This window comes from Nicotiana tabacum, chromosome 8 (assembly GCF_000715075.1).
Source record: "Nicotiana tabacum cultivar K326 chromosome 8, ASM71507v2, whole genome shotgun sequence".
Lineage (NCBI taxonomy): Eukaryota > Viridiplantae > Streptophyta > Magnoliopsida > Solanales > Solanaceae > Nicotiana > Nicotiana tabacum.
In genome coordinates, this window is record NC_134087.1 from 73,475,814 (window position 1) to 73,495,409 (window position 19,596).

General features: G+C 35.1%; 2 protein-coding genes across 7 annotated transcripts; both read right to left on the reverse strand.

Annotated features, from left to right (window-relative positions):
• Positions 1-4,793: 4,793 nt before the first annotated feature.
• On the reverse strand, positions 4,794-7,285 carry LOC107774289 (uncharacterized). Of its 2 annotated transcripts, none has more exons than XM_016593793.2 (2): positions 7,068-7,285; positions 4,794-6,095 (listed from the first exon to the last, which is right to left on the reverse strand). In XM_016593793.2, exon 2 carries the CDS (start codon positions 6,053-6,055, stop codon positions 5,312-5,314), a length of 744 nt encoding a protein of 247 aa, XP_016449279.1. In that variant the 5' UTR covers positions 6,056-6,095; positions 7,068-7,285; the 3' UTR covers positions 4,794-5,311. The 2 variants fall into 2 exon arrangements, with proteins under 2 accessions (XP_016449279.1, XP_016449273.1); XM_016593787.2 differs by having other exon boundaries at positions 4,794-6,154; positions 7,068-7,281.
• A 2,007-nt stretch (positions 7,286-9,292) lies between these two features.
• LOC107774304 (uncharacterized) lies at positions 9,293-16,116 on the reverse strand. 5 transcript variants are annotated; one of them, XM_075219364.1, is made up of 12 exons: positions 15,787-16,115; positions 14,871-15,061; positions 14,703-14,776; positions 14,549-14,608; positions 13,872-13,926; positions 13,714-13,801; positions 13,240-13,358; positions 12,106-12,231; positions 10,452-10,545; positions 9,918-10,072; positions 9,669-9,755; positions 9,293-9,548 (listed from the first exon to the last, which is right to left on the reverse strand). In XM_075219364.1, exons 1-11 carry the CDS (start codon positions 15,974-15,976, stop codon positions 9,696-9,698), a joined length of 1,212 nt encoding a protein of 403 aa, XP_075075465.1. In that variant the 5' UTR covers positions 15,977-16,115; the 3' UTR covers positions 9,293-9,548; positions 9,669-9,695. The 5 variants fall into 5 exon arrangements, with proteins under 5 accessions (XP_075075465.1, XP_016449288.1, XP_016449296.1 ...); XM_016593802.2 differs by lacking the exon at positions 9,293-9,548 and having other exon boundaries at positions 9,574-9,755; positions 15,787-16,114; XM_016593810.2 differs by lacking the exon at positions 9,293-9,548 and having other exon boundaries at positions 9,574-9,755; positions 14,549-14,597; positions 14,716-14,776; positions 15,787-16,111.
• Positions 16,117-19,596: the final 3,480 nt, after the last annotated feature.

Genomic DNA, 19,596 nt, shown 5'->3' on the forward strand with positions numbered 1-19,596 from the left:
CCTTTTCTTGTCATTTAACATTTTTCACGAAAACAATTGGAATAATGCAAATCGGAGAATTCAAATAGAGAAAAGAAAATAAATACTTATTCACATAAAATGTTTTACACCAATTTAATTAATACATGACATGTGTATTCACAAATATAATCATAAGGAAAGGGAATTGGTCTTGAGGGGATCAATAAGAAACCTAAGTAGCAATTATATAGAGCCCCACAAAATGACTTGCTTATATCAATATAAAGTAGGCAAGCAGCCAATGATGCCTCATTTATTCGAATAATTGATGAAATAGGTTTTCCTATAGATACTGTTACTTTTTAGAGCCGCACAAATAATTTGAATTAGGGTTTGCTTAACAATATTGCTCATGATTAATTTTTTTATTTATTTTCTTTTTCAAAATTGCTTCTTGTTTATTGACCCCACAAAATAAATTCTTGAGTTTGTTAGAAAATCTTTCACCCAAAAGGGTTACTCGATGTAAAATATTTTACATCCAAGTAGATGGAGGCTAAGTGATAATTATCTAAAAAGGTAAAAAAAAAAATTGAACACAACTAAAATGCATTAGAATACCATGGCCAACAATAACAAATCCAGTATAATCCCACAAGTAGGGTCTGGGAAGGGTAAATGTATGCAGACCTTACCACTATCTTCAAGAAGGCAGAGAGGTTATTTCCGGAAGACCCTCGGCTTCGGAAAAATAAAAGAAGGACATCAGCAAGCACACCAATTAAAAAATTAAAACTAAAATACAAAGATTCAAAACTAAAGCTAAGGCCAGGAGGAAAGCAACAACAACAAGTAGACACAGAAGTCAAGGATACAATACCATGGCGGAATAGCCAAAATATAGTACTATGGGGCCAGAACTTAAGAAAGATGTGGCTCATGATCCTTGTCCTGATGTTGATGTTTCATTTTAGGCTCATCTTATGAATTCATTTTTTCTATAGTGATTGAGATTGATGTTTTTCTTGGACATTATTAGATTGAGACTTCCATGAATGAGAATGAAGTTTTAGCTTGTGGGATTCCCTAAGGGAACGTATTACATTTTTTTTCAAATTAAATAAACGAAAAAGGACCCAAAATGTTCTTGAACTATTCGAAATAGCTTAAAAATATCCTCCATTTATTTTTGGTGCCAAAAATATCTCTGTCGTCTATGTTTTGGACCACAAATGCCCCTAAACCGTTAGTCTTGCCATAGAAGCTGACATGACAGTCCAACTAGGTTAGATTTGCTTACATGACCATCCACCTAAGCAATCTAGCATGACAAAACTATTTTTTCGGAAAAACTATTTTTCCGAATTTTTTTATTAAAATACAAAATCAACATTTATTTCGAAAAAAGTAAAAAATATTCAGAAAAATTATTTATTTCGGATTTTTTTTATTAAAATACAAAATCAACACTTATTCCGAAAATAGTAAAAAAATTCCGGAAAAATTATTCTTGATTGGCTTTATGATTTCATTAAAAAACTCAGTTGTACTCTTTTGCAAATTTATGATTAGTTTGATCTAAATTTTTAGATACTTATCAGTTATAGCTTCACAAAAGGCACACTTCTACTGTAAGTATCAATTGGTTCATCCGAAGTTCTTATAATTTTTGGAGTTTTTAAATTTTCCAAAATTCCGAAATTTAACTTTAAGTGAAATTTAAAATTTTTACGGTTGAACACGTATTCCGAAAAAGGTAAAAAAATTTCCGGAACAATATATTAAAGCACGCTCCAACATAATTTAAATTTCCGGAACAATATATTAAAGCACACACCAAAATAATTTATTTTGTATATTATATATAATATTTTAATAAATAAATAATTTTTCTGATTTTTTTTTACTATTTTCGGAATAAGTGTTTATTTTGTATTTTAATAAAAAAATTCCAAAATAAATAATTTTTTCGAATATTTTTTACTTTTTTGGGACTAAATGTTGATTTTGTATTTTAATAAAAAAAATTCAGAAAAATAATTTTTTCGAAAAAACAATTTTGTCATGTTGGATAACTTAGGTGGATGGCCATGTAAGCAAATCTAACCTAGTTGGACTGTCATGTTAGCTTCAATGGCAAGACAAACGGTTTAGGGGCATTTGTGGTCCAAAACATAGACAACAAGGATATTTTTGGCACCAAAAATAAACGGAGGATATTTTTGAGCTATTTCAAATAATTCAAGCACAATTTTGGCCCTTTTCCGTTAAATAAATCCAGAAAATATCACTATCTAAATATACCAAAGTGATTTCTCTTCCTATGGTCGAAACTTGGAAGAACAGCAAATTTCTCAAAATTAAGTAGCGTTAGCAAATTTGATACATCCAAAAAACTTTGTAAAATGAGTATCTAATCATTTTCAGTGGAGAAAAGTAGGATTGAACTTTTGGACACAGATTGTTACCGTTGATAATAGTAAAGAATTGAGTTGATAACAAGATTGAGACACTTTAAGTAAGTGTGATTGTTAATAACTCAGACTATCCTAAGTCCTAACTAAACTAGTTGGGACTCGTTTATTTAGCATTCCACGTGCTATGTTTCTGTAATGATTATCCAGTACGTAGTAGGAACTTCAAGTGGAATGAAATTTCTAAAGCCCATATGATTTGGTAATAACTATTAGGAATTTTTACCTCCAACACCTTATTTATTTTAAATAAATATCATTTAAAAAATTATATTCTATGGATACCTTTTAAGGTTTATAGCAAAATATTTAATTTTGGTTACTTCCTAGCCCTAAGCCACTAAATACGCCAATCAGTTACACTATTTTCTTTCTCTCTCTATTTTGATACATCTCATTCTCTTCCCCCATCCCATTAAAATTTCTGCTCTCCTCCTCCTTCTAACGCACAACGATAACAAACCCCTAACCCACACAAAACAAGCACAAACCATCATTCTTTTTCGCTAAGTATTTAGAGATTATTATAAGAGAGATATTGAGCAACACAGGTCAGAGCTAAAAGGAAAAGATGGTAATTACAAATTGAATCTGCAAAAAAAGATAACAGGGACCGGGACAAACGAGCTCGCCTCCACCATGATGGAAGGGATGAAGAAGATCGGAGCCAAAGATCATGTATTTTATGGTTGCCTGATTTAGGACTTTATCTCTAAGACTTGTGGAGGTACATAGATTTGAAGAAGTCACTTCCTCCAGGTTTGAGCGTGTAAGATCTTTGAAGATAGAAGGACTATTTGACTACAAGGCGGAAATTAGGGTTTGTTGTTGAGCAAAGATGACGGAGTTTTGGGCTGATCAACTTGATTTTCTGTTAATATATATATTTCAATGTATTTTCAACGTATCACGTGTATTTTCATGTATTTCATTGTATTCATTGTCTTTTTTTTCATCGTAATTCAATGTATCTCGTTGTATTCCGTGTATTTCATTGTGTTCACTGTCTTTTTTTTCATTGTATTTCAATGTATCCCCTTGTATTCTATGTATTCATATGCTTTTTTCAATTAATATAATTTATGTATTCAGATGTATTATATAATTTCTCTGAAGATTGCTATGTTTTTTGGGTTTTTTTCCAGTTGAGAATCTTTTTTATAACCGGAAATACAAATTTTGTGTATTATAATTGAGTTTGTTGAGTTATATTAGTAGTCTATTATGTTAATTGATACACTTTCCATTTAAAAATAGTGTAATCCCCTGTTTCACGCCGTGAATACAGTCGAATACAACTGAATACGGTAATCTGTCCAGCTGTAATCCCATGTTTCACGCCATGAATACAAGCGAATACACTCGAATACAACAACTGATTAGCTGGACTTCCCTGATTCACGCCTATTTTTGCTACTGTATTCATGATTACAATAGCTTAAATACATCAAATACATCATATAACCACAGAAAATGTATCTATAATCCGTAATATAGCAAATGGTATCTATAGATGACTAATTACTACTAAAAGATAGTGCTTTATAAAAACTCCTCCAAATATTAGACCAAACGTTTATTCTACAAACTAAAGATCATCCAGGGTCATAAGCCCATATGATTTAACAAAGGGAACGTTTGCAATATATCAGGGAAAATGACACTATATAGCCGCTTTAAAAAATAATAGTCGAATATATATTTTTCATATAATTTTTTATTCAAAAAAAAAAAAAATATATATATATATATATATATATATATATATATATATATATATATATATATATATATATACATTTTGTATGTTATATACAAAAATTATACAAATTATATATACTTTTTCGGCTACCGGCGGTAAATAATTTCTGGTGCGGGCTAAAAGTGATAATATCCTAATATATTAGGACGTGATGATACCCCGTCCAAAACCCAGAATTTTCAATTTACTATCAGTTCAAATTTGTTTTTTACGAAATGATAAAACGGAGATGCAAACTCGACTCTCAATCTTAGCTATCTTTGTAATTGGACAAAAAAAAAAAAAAGCCCCAAGGAGAGCAAATCTGAATTGTATATCTCATCTTGCAAAATTGGACCGTCAAGTTTTTCATCCTCCACTTGCTTATTGAAAGAATTGCAGTGTCTTTGAGCGAGATACGTTTTTTTATTGCAAAAGGTAATCTCTTAAACTATAAATGTATAATATATACACAATTCATGTATAATATATGCATAACTATGTATAATCTATATATATCGGCTAGAAAAAGTAAACAGTGAATCTAAAGGGCTATTTGTGTAACAATCCCGGAGGATTTTCACATTAGGGACACATGGATGTAGCAACACTAATAGTGGAGAAACTAATTTCTCTATAGCTATTCAGCAATAGTAATACTTTTTTTAGTTGAATTTGAAAGGAAGTGTTCAGCTTCCTTTAACAGGAATGTCCGCTTCATTCTTTTAGCAAGTAGAAAAAAATAGACCAAGTAGCAATTACAATCGACAAACTCAAAAACGTTCCCTTGTTCTACCATCAACAATTTTTCAGCAAAACTGAAGGCACATAACTCACTTGAGGCATGATCAACTACAGGCATTGTGTACTTGCTAGTGATATCGTAAATTAACTTTTTCTTCAAGGCTCTCAAATATAACTAGTACATTTCATCAAGATTAGCTGTACCGAGGCATAAATAGGAAGAGTAGCTGCACCTTTGAAGTAACAAAAGAAGTCGGCTCTCCCCAATGCCTCTACATCTTGAATGAGAGGGCCCATGTTCGTGCATACCAACGAGCATCTGTGGTTAGAAGCTGATATGCGACGAGGAACCCAAGCAAACAAATTTGCTACAGCATGCAAACCTGTTATTTCACTTGTTCTCTTGCTCGCCAGGACGCCGATATGGCAAGTATCTGTGGTCTTTTGCAGCATTCTTGCGCCTTTTCTTCTCGATATATGCTTCCAGTTTGCCTGATGCTTTGAGTTCCTTGTATTTCTCAACAAGTTTGCGCTGCCTAATTTCAGATTTTTTGAGGTAATAAGGTTGTTTCCCTTGCTTAGCAGCTTCTCTCTCTTTCTTCTTATGCTCTGCCAAAATCTCTCTCTCAGTGTGCTTCAATCCTGCCGATTTCAATTGCTTGTCAATCCAACCAATGCGATTTTTCAGTTCATTTATCTCTTCTGGATCATTTGATTTCCTCATCTGTTTCTTCAGATCCTCTTTTTCTGCTGGAAGATCATCCTCGTAAAGAAAATTGTATCTCTTTTTGAATCCATCTTCGTCAAGCTGGCCACATAAAGACTCAAAGCGAGGGTCACGAGTAACCTCTTTAGGGACTTGGATAATTTCCCTAAATCTGCTCACTGGCTTCTTGCTACTCATCTCCACTGGCCTGTTCTTGTTTGCTCGGCCACTTTTTCCTTCAGAATTGAACTTCCTATACATTGTATCCGACCCATCAGACCGTGCTCTCTGCAATTCCTCAAAGGTCACATCAGCAAGCTCCTCCTCTAACTCCTTCTCCTCCTCATCTTCAGACGAAGATTCATGTTCATCAGAGTCTTCAAATTTGATTTTACTCGAACTTGCAACAGCTGGCTTGTCTTTTCTCATCTCAACAGTTTGATTCCGCTAGAGAAAAACAACTTCAGAACTTCACCGCACGGAGATGGAGAAGTTAGAGGAGTAAAGAAGAACCTCAACAACAGTAGCCTATAACACAAACCACTAATTAAAACAAAAGAATACATATTCTGTCCAGTATATAGAATAAGCCAATGCTAATTCCAGAAAACATGACTGAAATGCAAGTAAACACTTAAATCTAAGTCAGTTAATTTTTTCTTTGATGACAATGGTGTTTGGTCCAGCTTGCAGCACCTTCAGATATAATGCATTCAGCTGAACCAAGTTTTTCTGACAACATGTGTGTGTGTGTGTGCGTGAAAAGCCACTAAAATTTCAACAAATATTAAATTATCAACCCATACTTTCAAAAATACAATGTGACGGTGCTAAGAACTTTAAAAGTAAAACTTATCAAGCTTAAATTCTCGATCCGCCTCTGAGCACCTAGCTCGACTAATACACCAAGCAGCATACTAAACCTCCCACAAGCATAAGTGCCAAGTCTAGACCTATCCACAGAGTGCTGTAAGTAATTAGGAAGTGAGCTCTCAAAGCTCCATGTTATTTATTACTCCTACACCTCAACTACTCAACCATCCCCTCGGGGACTTTTAAAGTCAATTAATTCAACAGCTAGGATTCAATTTAAAAAGGAGAAAAGCAAGATTTTCAAAAGAAAAATTGAAAAGCCAACACAAAATGAAATGCCACTCTGAAACCAAGACAAGTTTTTCGTATCATAGTAATGGCAGTCACATTTTGCTAGTTCAGCTAATGCAAATAATGCTTAAAGAAAAAGGCAATGAATTTGACAAATTTCTCACACTTTGTACGATTGCGGTATTCAAACCTTTAACAGAAGATGCATACATATAATGAAACTGGGTAAGCTTTCATAAGACATCAATTCATACAAAATAAAATCAACAAAAAGCACAGTTACATCAATCCAATCGTCTAATATGAGAAAAACAAAAGAGGAATGCGAATCACTCACCTTTGGTAAGAGTGGCGTGTATAGAGACCCGAGTTAAAGAGATAAAGCTTCAAGCGACCGAGGGAGACGTTATTAGACAAAAACCCTAGCTACGGGGTAGGTTAATTTGCCCCAAATTATAGTACTATACTTGGGGTCTGGCCGTCTGGGTAACAACACAAAAGTAAATTAAAACTCAATTTAATTTTGTCTACTAGGTCTATCTAGCTGTACAAAAGTAAACATAACATAGACCACCTACAACCATTTTATTTTTTTTTTTGAATATATTACCGGACAAACAAACTCCAATTTACACAAAAAGAGCATACAAACTCTTATTGTTATTAGCTTTTCTACAAAAGAAAAAAGATTGTCTTACTTAAGTCCAAGTATTCAGTGGATGTACAGTTAAAATTCAAGTTATGGATTTTTATGTTTATGCTACTGAACCAATTCTTTTTCTCATGTAAATCGATTAAATCGACCTTATTATGTAATTTTGTGACATCTGTCCTTTTTTCCTCTAAACTTTTTAATTAAAATGACTTCTTTGGATCACAAATGGTAAATGGCATATATTATTAACTTGTGTTAGTGACTTTTTGCCTCTATCTTGAACTATTTTCCGGAGGGTTAAGTACTTTTAATTGAGGTAATAATCCATCATGATTAAAAATAACAATTGATCAAGTCGTAATATTAGAAGTAAATTTCCCCCACATACAGGTACGGTCAACTTTGGTGGAAGCAAACGGCTTTTATATAGAAGCAATCAGTCCTTGTTCAAATGGGACGAAGTCCAGCAGTAGCCATTTTTAAGCCTGCTAATTAAATATATCCACAATTAGGGGTGATAAACGGGCAAGTCGGATCAGATATGGGACGGGTCGAAACGTGTAATGAAAAAACGGATAAATTATCCGGCCCGACCGATATTTAATATGGATAAAAAATAGGTTAACCGACTGCCATATTATCCATGGCTTCATGAGTATGACCACTTTTGGGAGAATTCCTAATCTCCCAAACTTGAGGAACCCCTAATTTGAGGTGTTACAAATGTAAAAGTTAAACCCATTAGTTATCCATTTTCTAAATGGATACTATGGTTCTTATCCATATTTGATCCGTTTTTAAAAAGCTCATTATCCAACCCATTTTTTCGTGGATAATATGAGTGGTTAGCTATTTTCTTTAACCATTTTGCCACCCCTATCCACAATTTACAATGTATTTAAAGATTAGACAATTCAATCAAACTTCAGGACTAAGAGTCCGTTTGGATTGACTTATTTTAAGTGCTTTTAAGCCAAAGCCATTTGTAGTGTTTGGATAAAGTAAAAAAGTGCTTTTAAGCTAAAATGACAAAAATAAGCCAAAAGTCAAAAGCTAGAATTCCTAACTTAGAATTCCTAATTTAAAAGTCACTTAAAACAAGCTCATCCAAACGGGCTCTAAGTATCCTGGATTTTTGTATGCTAAATTTTTGAGCTGCTAATTTAAAATTCAGGACGAATATCATGTTTAGCAAAGCTGAAAAAATTAGCTTATTTTGATAAGTGCTTTTCGAAAAAGCATTTTTGGAGAAAAACAGTTTGTGTTTGGCTAATAAATTTGAAAAGCACTTTTGAACAATAATTTGTGTTTAGCCAAGCTTTTCAAAAAGTGCTTTTAAGTGTTAAATTACAAATAAGGACATGAAAAGATTTGCTTAATAGTTAATATTATATAAGTAGATAAATAATTACAAATATTTATTATTAAAGATAATAATTAAATTTTTTATTTTACTTAAGTAAAATATAAAAATAAAATTTAAAAGTACTTTAATCTTTCAAGATAATTTAAATATATCAAAAAATCATCAATAAATATGAAAGTTCATCTCAAAAGTCATTTTATATTACTTAATAATTTAAACTAAGTAAGGTTATTTTGGTATATATAATATTTTGCAAAGGATATTTTTGGTAGGTAAAAAAGTCAAAACTCCTTCTGCTTTCGGAGAGAAGCTACTTTTTCTGTTTCATCAAAACTGCTTCTGCTTCTAGCCAGAAGTACTTTCTTCCCCAAAAAAAGCTTGGTCAAACACATCAAATTGAGGGAAAACACTTTTTTGAAAGAAAAAAAAACACGTTTGGCATGGGGAGAAGCTTGGTCAAACATGCTCTAAGTGTCTGAATTTCTAAACTGCTAATTTAAAATTAAGGACATAGGATTTGACTTTCTGGACACCATTCTCGAACTTTAGGATACGATGTCCTAAAATTTAAGCGAATAAGCTAATCTTTAAATACATTGTAAATAGTAGATATATTTTAAACAACATGCTTAAAATGGCTACCTGGTATCATTTCCATATTTAAAAGGATTCTATCTTGTCTGACCCAAATACAACACTGTCCGATTTGATTATTGCTCCAAGTCAATTTGATGTCATTGAAAGCCCAATCAAATAATCCAAACGATCAGGGAGCTCCGAAAGACAGATGGGATGAGCTACAATTACACACTAACAATGTGAATAAATTTTTTTGCTATCAGCGTAAAATGCGCAGTCCATGACAAATGAGAAGAGAAGTACAGAACTAGCGGAGTTCTCTGTTTACATATAAATACCAAAGATTTAACAGTGTCTGCTGCTATTCAGTGCCTCCATCCCTTTGAATAGCCATCCTCCATATAGGGCTCAAGAAAACCTATAAACTGCATATCCAAAGGAAATGTCTTGGTCTCACCAGCTAATTTTTGAAATAAGCAAATCTTACTTTTCACTGACAAGTAATATAATGTCTTAGTAGCATTTGTTTTATGTTAGACTTATGCGATATATAAACCAATATAGGAACTGTGTACGGGTGTATGCACCTTAATTCCATCTTTGGACCACCGTGCACCATATCCATTAGCAACTCTTATCTCAAAAACAACCCCATGTGGTGGAACAATATGCACATTTATCCAGCAGCAATGAGTTATTAAATCGCTGATAACATCCAGGGCGACCCTATTTTTATTGGAATCTGGGAAAGAAAAAGTTGAGATAGTAGCTTCTTAAGAGGACAAAATAATCGCACAAAGAGGATTCTTGCTAGCAATATATGATTTTATTATATTTCCTTCTCCACAACAGAGAGGTACAACATCTTGTAGAGCGTAAGATTAGTCCACCGGAAGGCAAAAAAGTCGGCAGAAATAAAGAGTCCAGCTTAATGCACCCATGTTTAGCACATTATTGGTTTGTCTCATGGGATAGGTGATGCCAGGAATTGCCTTCTAGAAGCAGAATGATACCCGCAAACGAAAATTAGGAAGAAAAATGACAAGCATAGCTCAAGCATTAGAATCTCACATGCAACTCAAGAATGTTTACATTGTATGGCCCTGGAATGAGGAACTAACCACTTCCAGAAAAACTACCCCAGTAGCTGTCGCTGCTCCTGTTTACATGCTTTGACATCGCCCTAGCTCCATCGGTTAATGTAGAACCTTTAGCCTGTTGCAAAGACAAAATACCTAAAGAGTTACTTACATATGAAATATGAGCAAATCTCTTTGGAGTGCTCCTGCTAACACTAGACGTGCATTTGTCTAGCATTCAGTAATGTCAGTAAATCCATTGGCATACCACAATAAAATAACCTGGGAAGAGATGGTAATAACTAAGATATCTAGTTACCTCTACAAGCTTTGGATACGGAACAAATGTGTGTTTAGCTTCATTAACTGCTTTTCGTATTTTCTTCCTGTCCTATTTTTAATAGGTCAATGTTTTATCCACCATCCCTCAACCTACCCCCTCCCACATAAAATATTGGTAACAAAAAATGGAGAACAAAAAATGAAGGCTTCTCAATGACTGGGAAGTCGCTAGAGTTAGTGAGATTTTCAAAATGCTAGAAGGTTTTGCAGGATTAAGGGAGGTGGAGGACTCTCTTACATGGAAAGGAGGCAGTGGTTCTAAATTTAAGTCAAGGCAGCATACAACTATCTATCATCTAGAGGACATCCCAACACACCTTGGCCTTGGAAAAAGATTTGGAAGACCAAAGCACCATTCAAAGTTATTTGCTTTTCATGGTTAGTGATAAGAAAAGCCTGCCTCACTCTAGAAATTCCCCAAAGAAGAGATATTCAGACCAGCTCTACATGCTTTCCATGTCAACAGGAAGATGAAACCAATGAGCATCTTTTCTTACATTGTGTTATTACTAGACAACTTTGGCAGCTCTTTATATGACTAGCTGGTATTGTTTGGGTGATGCCCAAGGACACTATTGGCCTGATATGCAGCTGGAACAGTATTAGGGGAAGAACCTGTCACAAGGAATAGTGGAAGCTGTTCCAGCTTGCATATGGTGGACAGTTTGAAAGGAGAGGAATGCAAGATGTTTTGAAGGCAAGAGCAGTTCAACACAGAAAATCAAGAGTTCTTACATTTCTATTTTTCATTTTTGGTGTAGTGATGTAGAATCACTACTAGACCTTTTTGATTCTCTGTAAGATTTTCAGGTGTTGTACTTGTAAATATTAGATACCAGCCCTGTTTCTTGGGTTCTCATGAATATAATTGTTACCTTTGTCCAAAAAAAGGTAGAGCAAACTGATATATATTTAAACATAGGATCCGCATTAGCAAAGATTCTCAAACTATTTCAGTATAGCGAGTTCAACTCATGTCCTATTTCAGTATAACGAGTTCAACTCACGTCACCTGATTCTATCTAGTGGACCTTCGAAATTCTGACTAACTTGTGGTGCCTTACTGCCAACGAAATGGCAAGCAGAAGATTTTGCTTCTGGTAACCAAGAAAATGCAGCAAAGAGGTTAATGGAGCTTCAGAAGCAATTTAATACAACTTTCTCTTCTTTCTCATCTTAATGTCATCTCAATTTACTTCTACTGATAAAATGCCATCTCAATTCACCCTTTACTTTTCAACTATTATAATAACAATAAAAACAACTAATTTTCAAGGAAGCAAAAGTTCGCTATGCGCAGGGAAGAATTCACACGGAGCAAAACCAACAAGATAGCCATCAGGTCATATCATACATTTGGATTATGTGGCAACAAAAATGATGAGATAAGAGTTGATGCTGGCGGTGGAAGTGCCTCAGAAACCGTTCCAACTGTACATACAAATCCTAAAAGCTTCTGAACACCTGCATAGCTCAGTTCCTGAATGAAATTAGAGACTCGAATCAGGAATTAACAAACATCTCAGCTATCTTCATATGTAGCTGAAACAAATATATAAAACTTTGTAGTCTTAACACAGATGTTAAAAATTGGATTTGATCTCAAAGCAACTACACCAAGAGCAAACTGACGCACTATTATAAGCACAAACAGTTGTCGGACGACAAGCGTGTTACCAATAATAGAAGTTAAAATTTGTGTGTGATCTCAAAACAGACACACCTGGGAAAACATGCACTATCAAAGCACATACAGTTGTGGGACAAGCAAGTTACTCAGAATGAGAAGGAGGAGGATGCAGATGTACAAAATATAAAGAATTGTTAAGAGAATCTGACATATTCTTGTTCGATGATTTGATGCAACCTCTCAGAAACATGTAAACAGTCGGGTATACAAGTGGTTTACAACACTCATAGAAGCAGCGTCAAACATTGAAGTAGTAAGAAATTATATTGTTATGTGAATTAAGTGAACACTGGACAGTATATATCCAAATCCGGTTTCTGAATCTATTTATCTTGTGAAAACGACCAGCCCCCATTACAAAAATAGTTGGCTTATGCATCACTCTCCTGGACTACAAAATATGTTACTACATATTTGAGGTGGTCTTTAGAGAGAAGGGAAGGTCAGGAAAATATTAAGTCATAGCTTTCCCTCAGGGAAGGTCACTCATTTCAGGGACCAGCATAGAAAGATCCTTATACAGATAGAACAAGTTATTGACAAAAATAGATCAAAAATAATTTCTAACTTTCAGGAGAACACAACTGCTACGGTAGCACCTATGTAGCGCGGACTCTCCAAAATGTTGCCGTACCAGTGTCGGATTCTCCAAAAATACACTACTTTTGGAGTATCCGCCAAGCACCCGGCAACATTTTCGGAGAGTCCGAGCAACATAGGGTAGCACTACGTCATTTTCACATGATCTAATTATTGAATCTCCAATGTCAAGATAAGTCGAGCTGAAAGCATACTCACAGAGAGCATGGTGCCCAGACAAATGGAAGGCTGAGAAACTGGCTTCTTAACACAGATAGCGAGAACACCATTTGACCTTTCTTTCTCTTCTGGGTAAAATTTCCTGTAAACTTGGACACCTGAAATTTGCATGTTTAAGAGATAGCTTTCATACAAAGGAACATCCATCATAAAGAGTTCTGAACTGATTATCCATTTTACCAATTGCAAGCATTGAAAAGTTAGCTATTACTAGAAAGCAATAAAGTCCAGTATATAATTAGCCTCACCATCTCTCACTATATATAGATGGATCAAAGATAAACAATGATCTGGCAGAAGATACTACTCTTAGTTTCGAAGACAGATATTTGGTAAGCATATAACCGTACAATGTCTTTAATTATCTTCCAAACATATTACAAGTCCCTAAGAACATGCAAGAAATGGAGTGAGAAGTAATATTCCCACTACAATAAAGCAAGGGATTTCAACCTTCTTCAACAGTATCCACTCCAGGAAGAAGTTCTTGAAGACTCTCCGCTTCTAGCATCTCACGAAATGAATGATAATGATGGACATCCTGCAAATGGGTATTTTATTCAGTTGACTATAATATATAAAAAGAAAATAAATGTAGATGATGAATGTACCTGAACTTGAAGAAGTAAACATTTGTTGAAGAGGATGAAAGCTCCTGGTTCAATTCTAACATCCAAAAAAAGACATCATCTGAGAGAGGAAAGAAGGCAAGAGAAGAAAACTTTTTTTTAGAACGTCAATGTATAAAATATGCTTCCTGACATTCAAAGCAATGCTTCTCTTAGGATGAAAGGATATTTCTTGAAGTTGAATCGTGGGGGTTCTAGTGTCAAATCATTTGAAGAAAAACCAGGATTAACTTTTTGGCAAGGTACTAAATGTGGTTTTATTATGAAATGAATATCGGAAGGTTAACGGGAGGAAAAATGAAAGAAATAGTACAAGCAAACATGTTAAACAAAAATTACCAACAAATGAGGTCTTCATGATCTAAAACATTACAGATGGAAATTCTTCCTTTAATGACAACTTTGATTAGGGTCAGTATAATACAACCATACAAGACTCCTTCGGTATGCTCTTCAGAGCATCAAATTTCATATGACAGGGAAAAACAAGAGTTAACCAAAGACAGTTTTGTTGACCGCAATGTATGCTAAGAATAGTATTTCGGCACATGATTTGATTGATCGGTAACCTATATTGGCATACGATTTAACTGATTGGCAACCTAAGCACAACACATTTACCAAGTATACGGCAGAAGCGAGTCATAATGAAGTCATACTTATTATAATGTCCAACAGCACATCTTCCTTCAATTGTTTTCTGTCCATCTGCACAAACACTACGACTGCTAAGGGAAAAATGCATTAAAAGTAAAGGAAATCTAAATCTATGACAAATTGAAAACTAAGTTTGCTAGCAAAAGCAGTATATACAGATATTTTATACTTCTAAGCAGGGAGAAGTAAGGTTCCTGAACATGGAGTTCAAAGTCCACAGATTTTAGCACCTGTAGTTAGCAACATCCAATATACATTAACTTCAGGATTATGTATAAGAAACTGAAACAAAGAAGAAGAAACTCCATTACATGCTTAACTTACATTTAGCAAATGAGAACCTTTTGCCCTTATCACACCAGTCCACTCTTCTTCCTTTTGCTTCAATGAACTGGACTCATGCATTACTGCAAGTTTGTATTCTGTCCTTGGCAAGGCTTCAGAAGATATAGCCTGATATAAGGATGCTGCAAGGTGCTTGTATAAAGGATATGATGGAACTCCTTCAGAAAGGTCTGTCACATACAAGCAGAACAAGAAAATGAATTATCAACCTGATGTAGTGCTAAGTATCCAATATCTGGGCCATACAGTACAAACGAGAACTTTATATTCTTTAAGAAGAGGAGGTTGACAATTCTCATTTCAGAGAAGGGGGCAACATCCTTAGCCTTTCTTCCTACACGGAAGCAAAGATCCATATAGACAATACCAACTTCAACTGTAGTTGGGATTACGACTAGTTATCAGTGTTAGGGATGTGAGAACCCCTAAATTGCCTCTAAAGGCAAATTATTCAGTATTGGACTTAAGCCTCTCGACCCTCAAGGTAGGGTAAAGTCTGTGTGCACACTACACTCTCCAAACCCCACTTGTGGGATAATATCATTATACTGGATTTGTTGGATGAAAGTTGACTTAACCTGCGAACGTAGGAGACTCTTTATGCTAGTATCAAAATCTCAAAACGATGTACAGTCAACTGCTAAAGTTAAGGCACCATTAGCCTAAAAAGTAGGGGGGTAATTTTTTTGCTTTATCTTCCACACATAGTAAGCGATAGAGTGGGGTCAATGAGGTGATTAATTCAGCTGCAAAAGTCTCAGCTATGAAATTATTTTAGTGGTAAGTATCATGCCCTTGTTTTAATAGTATACATACATAAACAAATAGTTGGAACCACAAAAAAGAGTAACAGATGAGAGTGATAGAGCTCAAGAATCCTTAAAACAAGAGTTACCAGTGGAATTGGGAAAGAGATTGGAAGGATCGTCTTGTAAGAGGGCGGAGCAGTAATCTTTGGAGAGAGCTATGTCTATTTCAAAAGTGCCGTTTACGGAGGAAGAAAGTGTGAACCTCAGCAGCTCTTCTATGCAATCTTTCAGTTGCAGTGACACTCCTAATCCCGGTGATGCTGCCTGAGTTTCCATCTTTATCGTCTACAATCTGAATTGTATCAACCCCGTGAGTTCATGTAGTAGTAGTAGTAATTTTTACTGGGGCATAGCTTTTATATTAATGAAAGCGTCGGAACGAAATGGAACGAGCTTAAAATACAACACAATAGATAAAAAAAGGTTGAGATATACTACTAATTAACCCTAATTAGTTCAAGATTATCAGCTCGTTTGGATTTTTGTTGCATGTCCTTTGATAATGTATCCTATTGTATTCTACTGTACTGCATTGTATTGTATAAACATGCAATATTACAAAGAAAAAATAAAATACATAGTAGAATTAATATATAAAAAAGTAAAATAAAATATAATTATTTAATAATAAAGTCAAGATGAGAGAAAAAAGTAAGTAAACCACGCTACCACATCAAATTTGTCGTTTTATAAAGTGACACTTTTTGTCATTACGTAACAATGCATTTAACGATACGATACAATAAAATATAAGTAACAATCAAAATAAATATTGTATTTAAAGCAACAATACGAGGTAAACAAGCTCCAACCAAGCTGTAAGTGGTACTGGTTGTTGGGCCCTCTAACACGATTTTTGGTATCATTGAAAAAAAATTCGGCTGCAATATTAATATGTTGAATGAGGAGGCTTTACAATTATGTGCAAAAAGTAAAGAGTGAGGGTATATGTTGCGGAAGCCAAATGTATATAGTGTGAATAAGTCACAACTACTATACCAAAAATTATGACAGCCACCAAATAATAAATAAGACAATAAAACAACAATAAAGTGAACACCAGAATTTACGAGGTTCGGCTAATTTTGCCTACTCCTCGGACACAACCAAATATTTTATTCCACTCCAAAAATACAAGTGAAATAATACTAAAGAGAGAAGATACAAATGCCTTAAACAGATGAGAAGGCAAATGAGAGGTGTGTTTCAATCCTAAACATTAGACCTTCTTTTATAGGGGAAAAATCCCCCCAAACTTAACTCCCAACCAATGTGGGACTTTGGCATTTTGCCAAACTTCAACAAATCTCCACCTTGGCAAAATTCCACATTTTCAATTCTCTCTCAATAACAAATTTTGGTTGTGTCTTCATCTTCAATCTTCAGTGTTCAACAATGTTGATCAAATCCAAACAATGTTGAAACTTGACCGCAGTCACCACCTTTGTCAGCATATCAGCAGGATTCTCTGTAGTATGAATTTTCTTCACCGTGACTCCACCTTCTTCTATGATTTCTCGTACGAAATGATACCGAACATCAATGTGTTTCGTCCTTGCATGATAAACTTGGTTCTTCGCTAATTGAATAGCACTTTGACTATCACAAAAATTGTGATACCTTTTTGTTCAACACCAAGCTCCTTTAGCAATCCTTGAAGCCAAATTGCCTCTTTCACAGCATCTGTAATAGCCATGTACTCTGCCTCTGTTGTAGACAAAGCAACTGTTGACTGCAAAGTAGACTTCCAACTAACTGGTGCCTTTGCAAAAGTAAACACATAACCAGTAGTTGATCTTCGTTTGTCCATATCACCCGCAAAATCTGAGTCACAATATCCAACTACAAACTGATTGTCTTTCTGCTCAAAAACTAACCCGACATCTATAGTATTATGAATATACCGTAGAATCCACTTCACAGCTTGCCAATGCTCCTTCCCTGGATTGTGCATATATCTGCTAATAACTCCAACAGCTTGTGAAATGTCAGGCCTTGTGCAAACCATTGCATACATCAAGCTACCAACAGCATTTGCGTATGGTACCTTTGACATATACTCTCGTTCAGCTTCATCCATTGGCGACATAGTAGTACTTAGCTTAAAATGGGAAGAAAGTGGAGTACTAACTGGCTTAGTCTTGTCATCTATGCCAAAACGTTGAAGTACTCTCTTCAAATATTCCTTTTGAGATAAACAGAGTTTCTTTGAACGTCTATCTCTAATTATCTCCATGCCAAGAATTTTCTTTGCCTCACCCAAATCCTTCATCTCGAACTCCTTCTTCAGTTGAATCTTCAACTTATCAATTTCTTCCGAATTCTTGGAAGCTATCAACATATCATCAACATATAGGAGAAGATATACAAAGGAACCATCTTTAAGCTTGTGCAAATACACACAATGATCGTATTTGCTTCTCTTGTACCCTTGCCGCAACATAAACTCGTCAAATCGCTTGTACCATTGTCTAGAAGATTGTTTCAATCCGTACAACGATTTTTCAAGTTTGCACACCATATTTTCTTTTCCAGCAACTTTGAATCCTTCTGGCTGAGTCATGTAGATTTCCTCCTCCAAGTTTCCATGTAAAAACGCAGTTTTTACATCCATCTGAACTAGTTCCAAATCCAATTGTGCTACCAAAGCCAACATAATTCTAATGGAGGAATGTTTTACAACTGGAGAAAACACTTCATTGTAATCAATTCCCTCCTTTTGAGCATATCCTTTGGCCACCAATCTTGCTTTGTAGCGAACATCTACTTGGTTAGGAAATCCTTCCTTCTTTGCAAATACCCATTTGCACCCAATTGCTTTCTTTCCCTTCGGGAGATTGGCCAATCTCCATGTATGATTCTGATGAAGGGACTGTATTTCATCATTCATGGAAATCCTCCACTTATCTTCTTCTGAACTTTGGACAGCGTCTTTATAAGTAGTAGGAACATCATCAGCTACAATTGAGGTTGCACAAGCAACCGTCTCTATGAGACGAACAGGTTTCGTTATTGTTCTTTTTGGCCTGCTGGTTGCTATTGATTCAAGTTGTTGTTGAGATTCCTGAGTTGGAATCTCCTCTACTGGCTCTCCTTCCAGAGGGTAATCTTCATTTGTTTCCTCCTCTGCTTCTTGTGTAGGAAAAATAAATTTTCCCTCAAACTCCACCTGCTTAGAAGCACCTTCATTTTGTTTGGTATCTTCTGTTACCTTATTTACCATAGCAAATTCATCAAAGGTAACATCTCTGCTGAATATTACTTTCTTTGTCATAGGACACCATAAGCGATATCCTTTGACTCCAGAAGTAATTCCCATAAAAATAGCCTTCTTTGCCCTTGGATCCAATTTTGACTCCGTCACATGATAATATGCAGTTGAGCCAAACACGTGCAAAGAGTTATAATCTACAGCAGGTTTTCCGTACCATTTTTCAAATGGTGTTTTGCCATCAATAGCAGCAGATGGTAGACGATTAATGAGGTGGCATGCATATGTAATTGCCTCAGCCCAAAATTCTTTGCCCAAGCCAGCATTGGACAACATACACCGTACCTTCTCCAGCAAGGTCCGGTTCATACGTTCTGCCACTCCATTCTGTTGTGGTGTATGTCTAACAGTGAAGTGTCGGATGATGCCATCATTTTCACAGACCTTATTGAAATGATCATTTTTGTATTCACCTCCATTGTTTGTGCGAATACACTTGATTCTCCTGCCTGTCTGATTTTCCACCATCGTCTTCCATTTGAGAAAAATTCCCAATACTTCATCTTTGCTCTTCATTGTATACACCCATACTCTTCGGGAAAAATCATCAACAAAGGTTACAAAATAGTGCTTCCCACCCAATGAAGGTGTTTTGGAAGGACCCCAAACATCAGAGTGTACATAA

Bases quoted from the DNA above. Each gene is read 5' to 3' on its own strand.
- LOC107774289 (XM_016593793.2), bottom strand. From the start codon at position 6,055: ATGAGAAAAGACAAGCCAGCTGTTGCAAGTTCGAGTAAAATCAAATTT.
- LOC107774304 (XM_075219364.1), bottom strand. From the start codon at position 15,976: ATGGAAACTCAGGCAGCATCACCGGGATTAGGAGTGTCACTGCAACTG. The intron at 14,777-14,870 runs GTAAGTTAAGCA...TGCTAACTACAG, and splicing joins AAGGTTCTCATTTGCTAAAT to GTGCTAAAATCTGTGGACTT. The intron at 12,232-13,239 runs GTGAGTATGCTT...AATTTCATTCAG, and splicing joins GTCTGGGCACCATGCTCTCT to GAACTGAGCTATGCAGGTGT.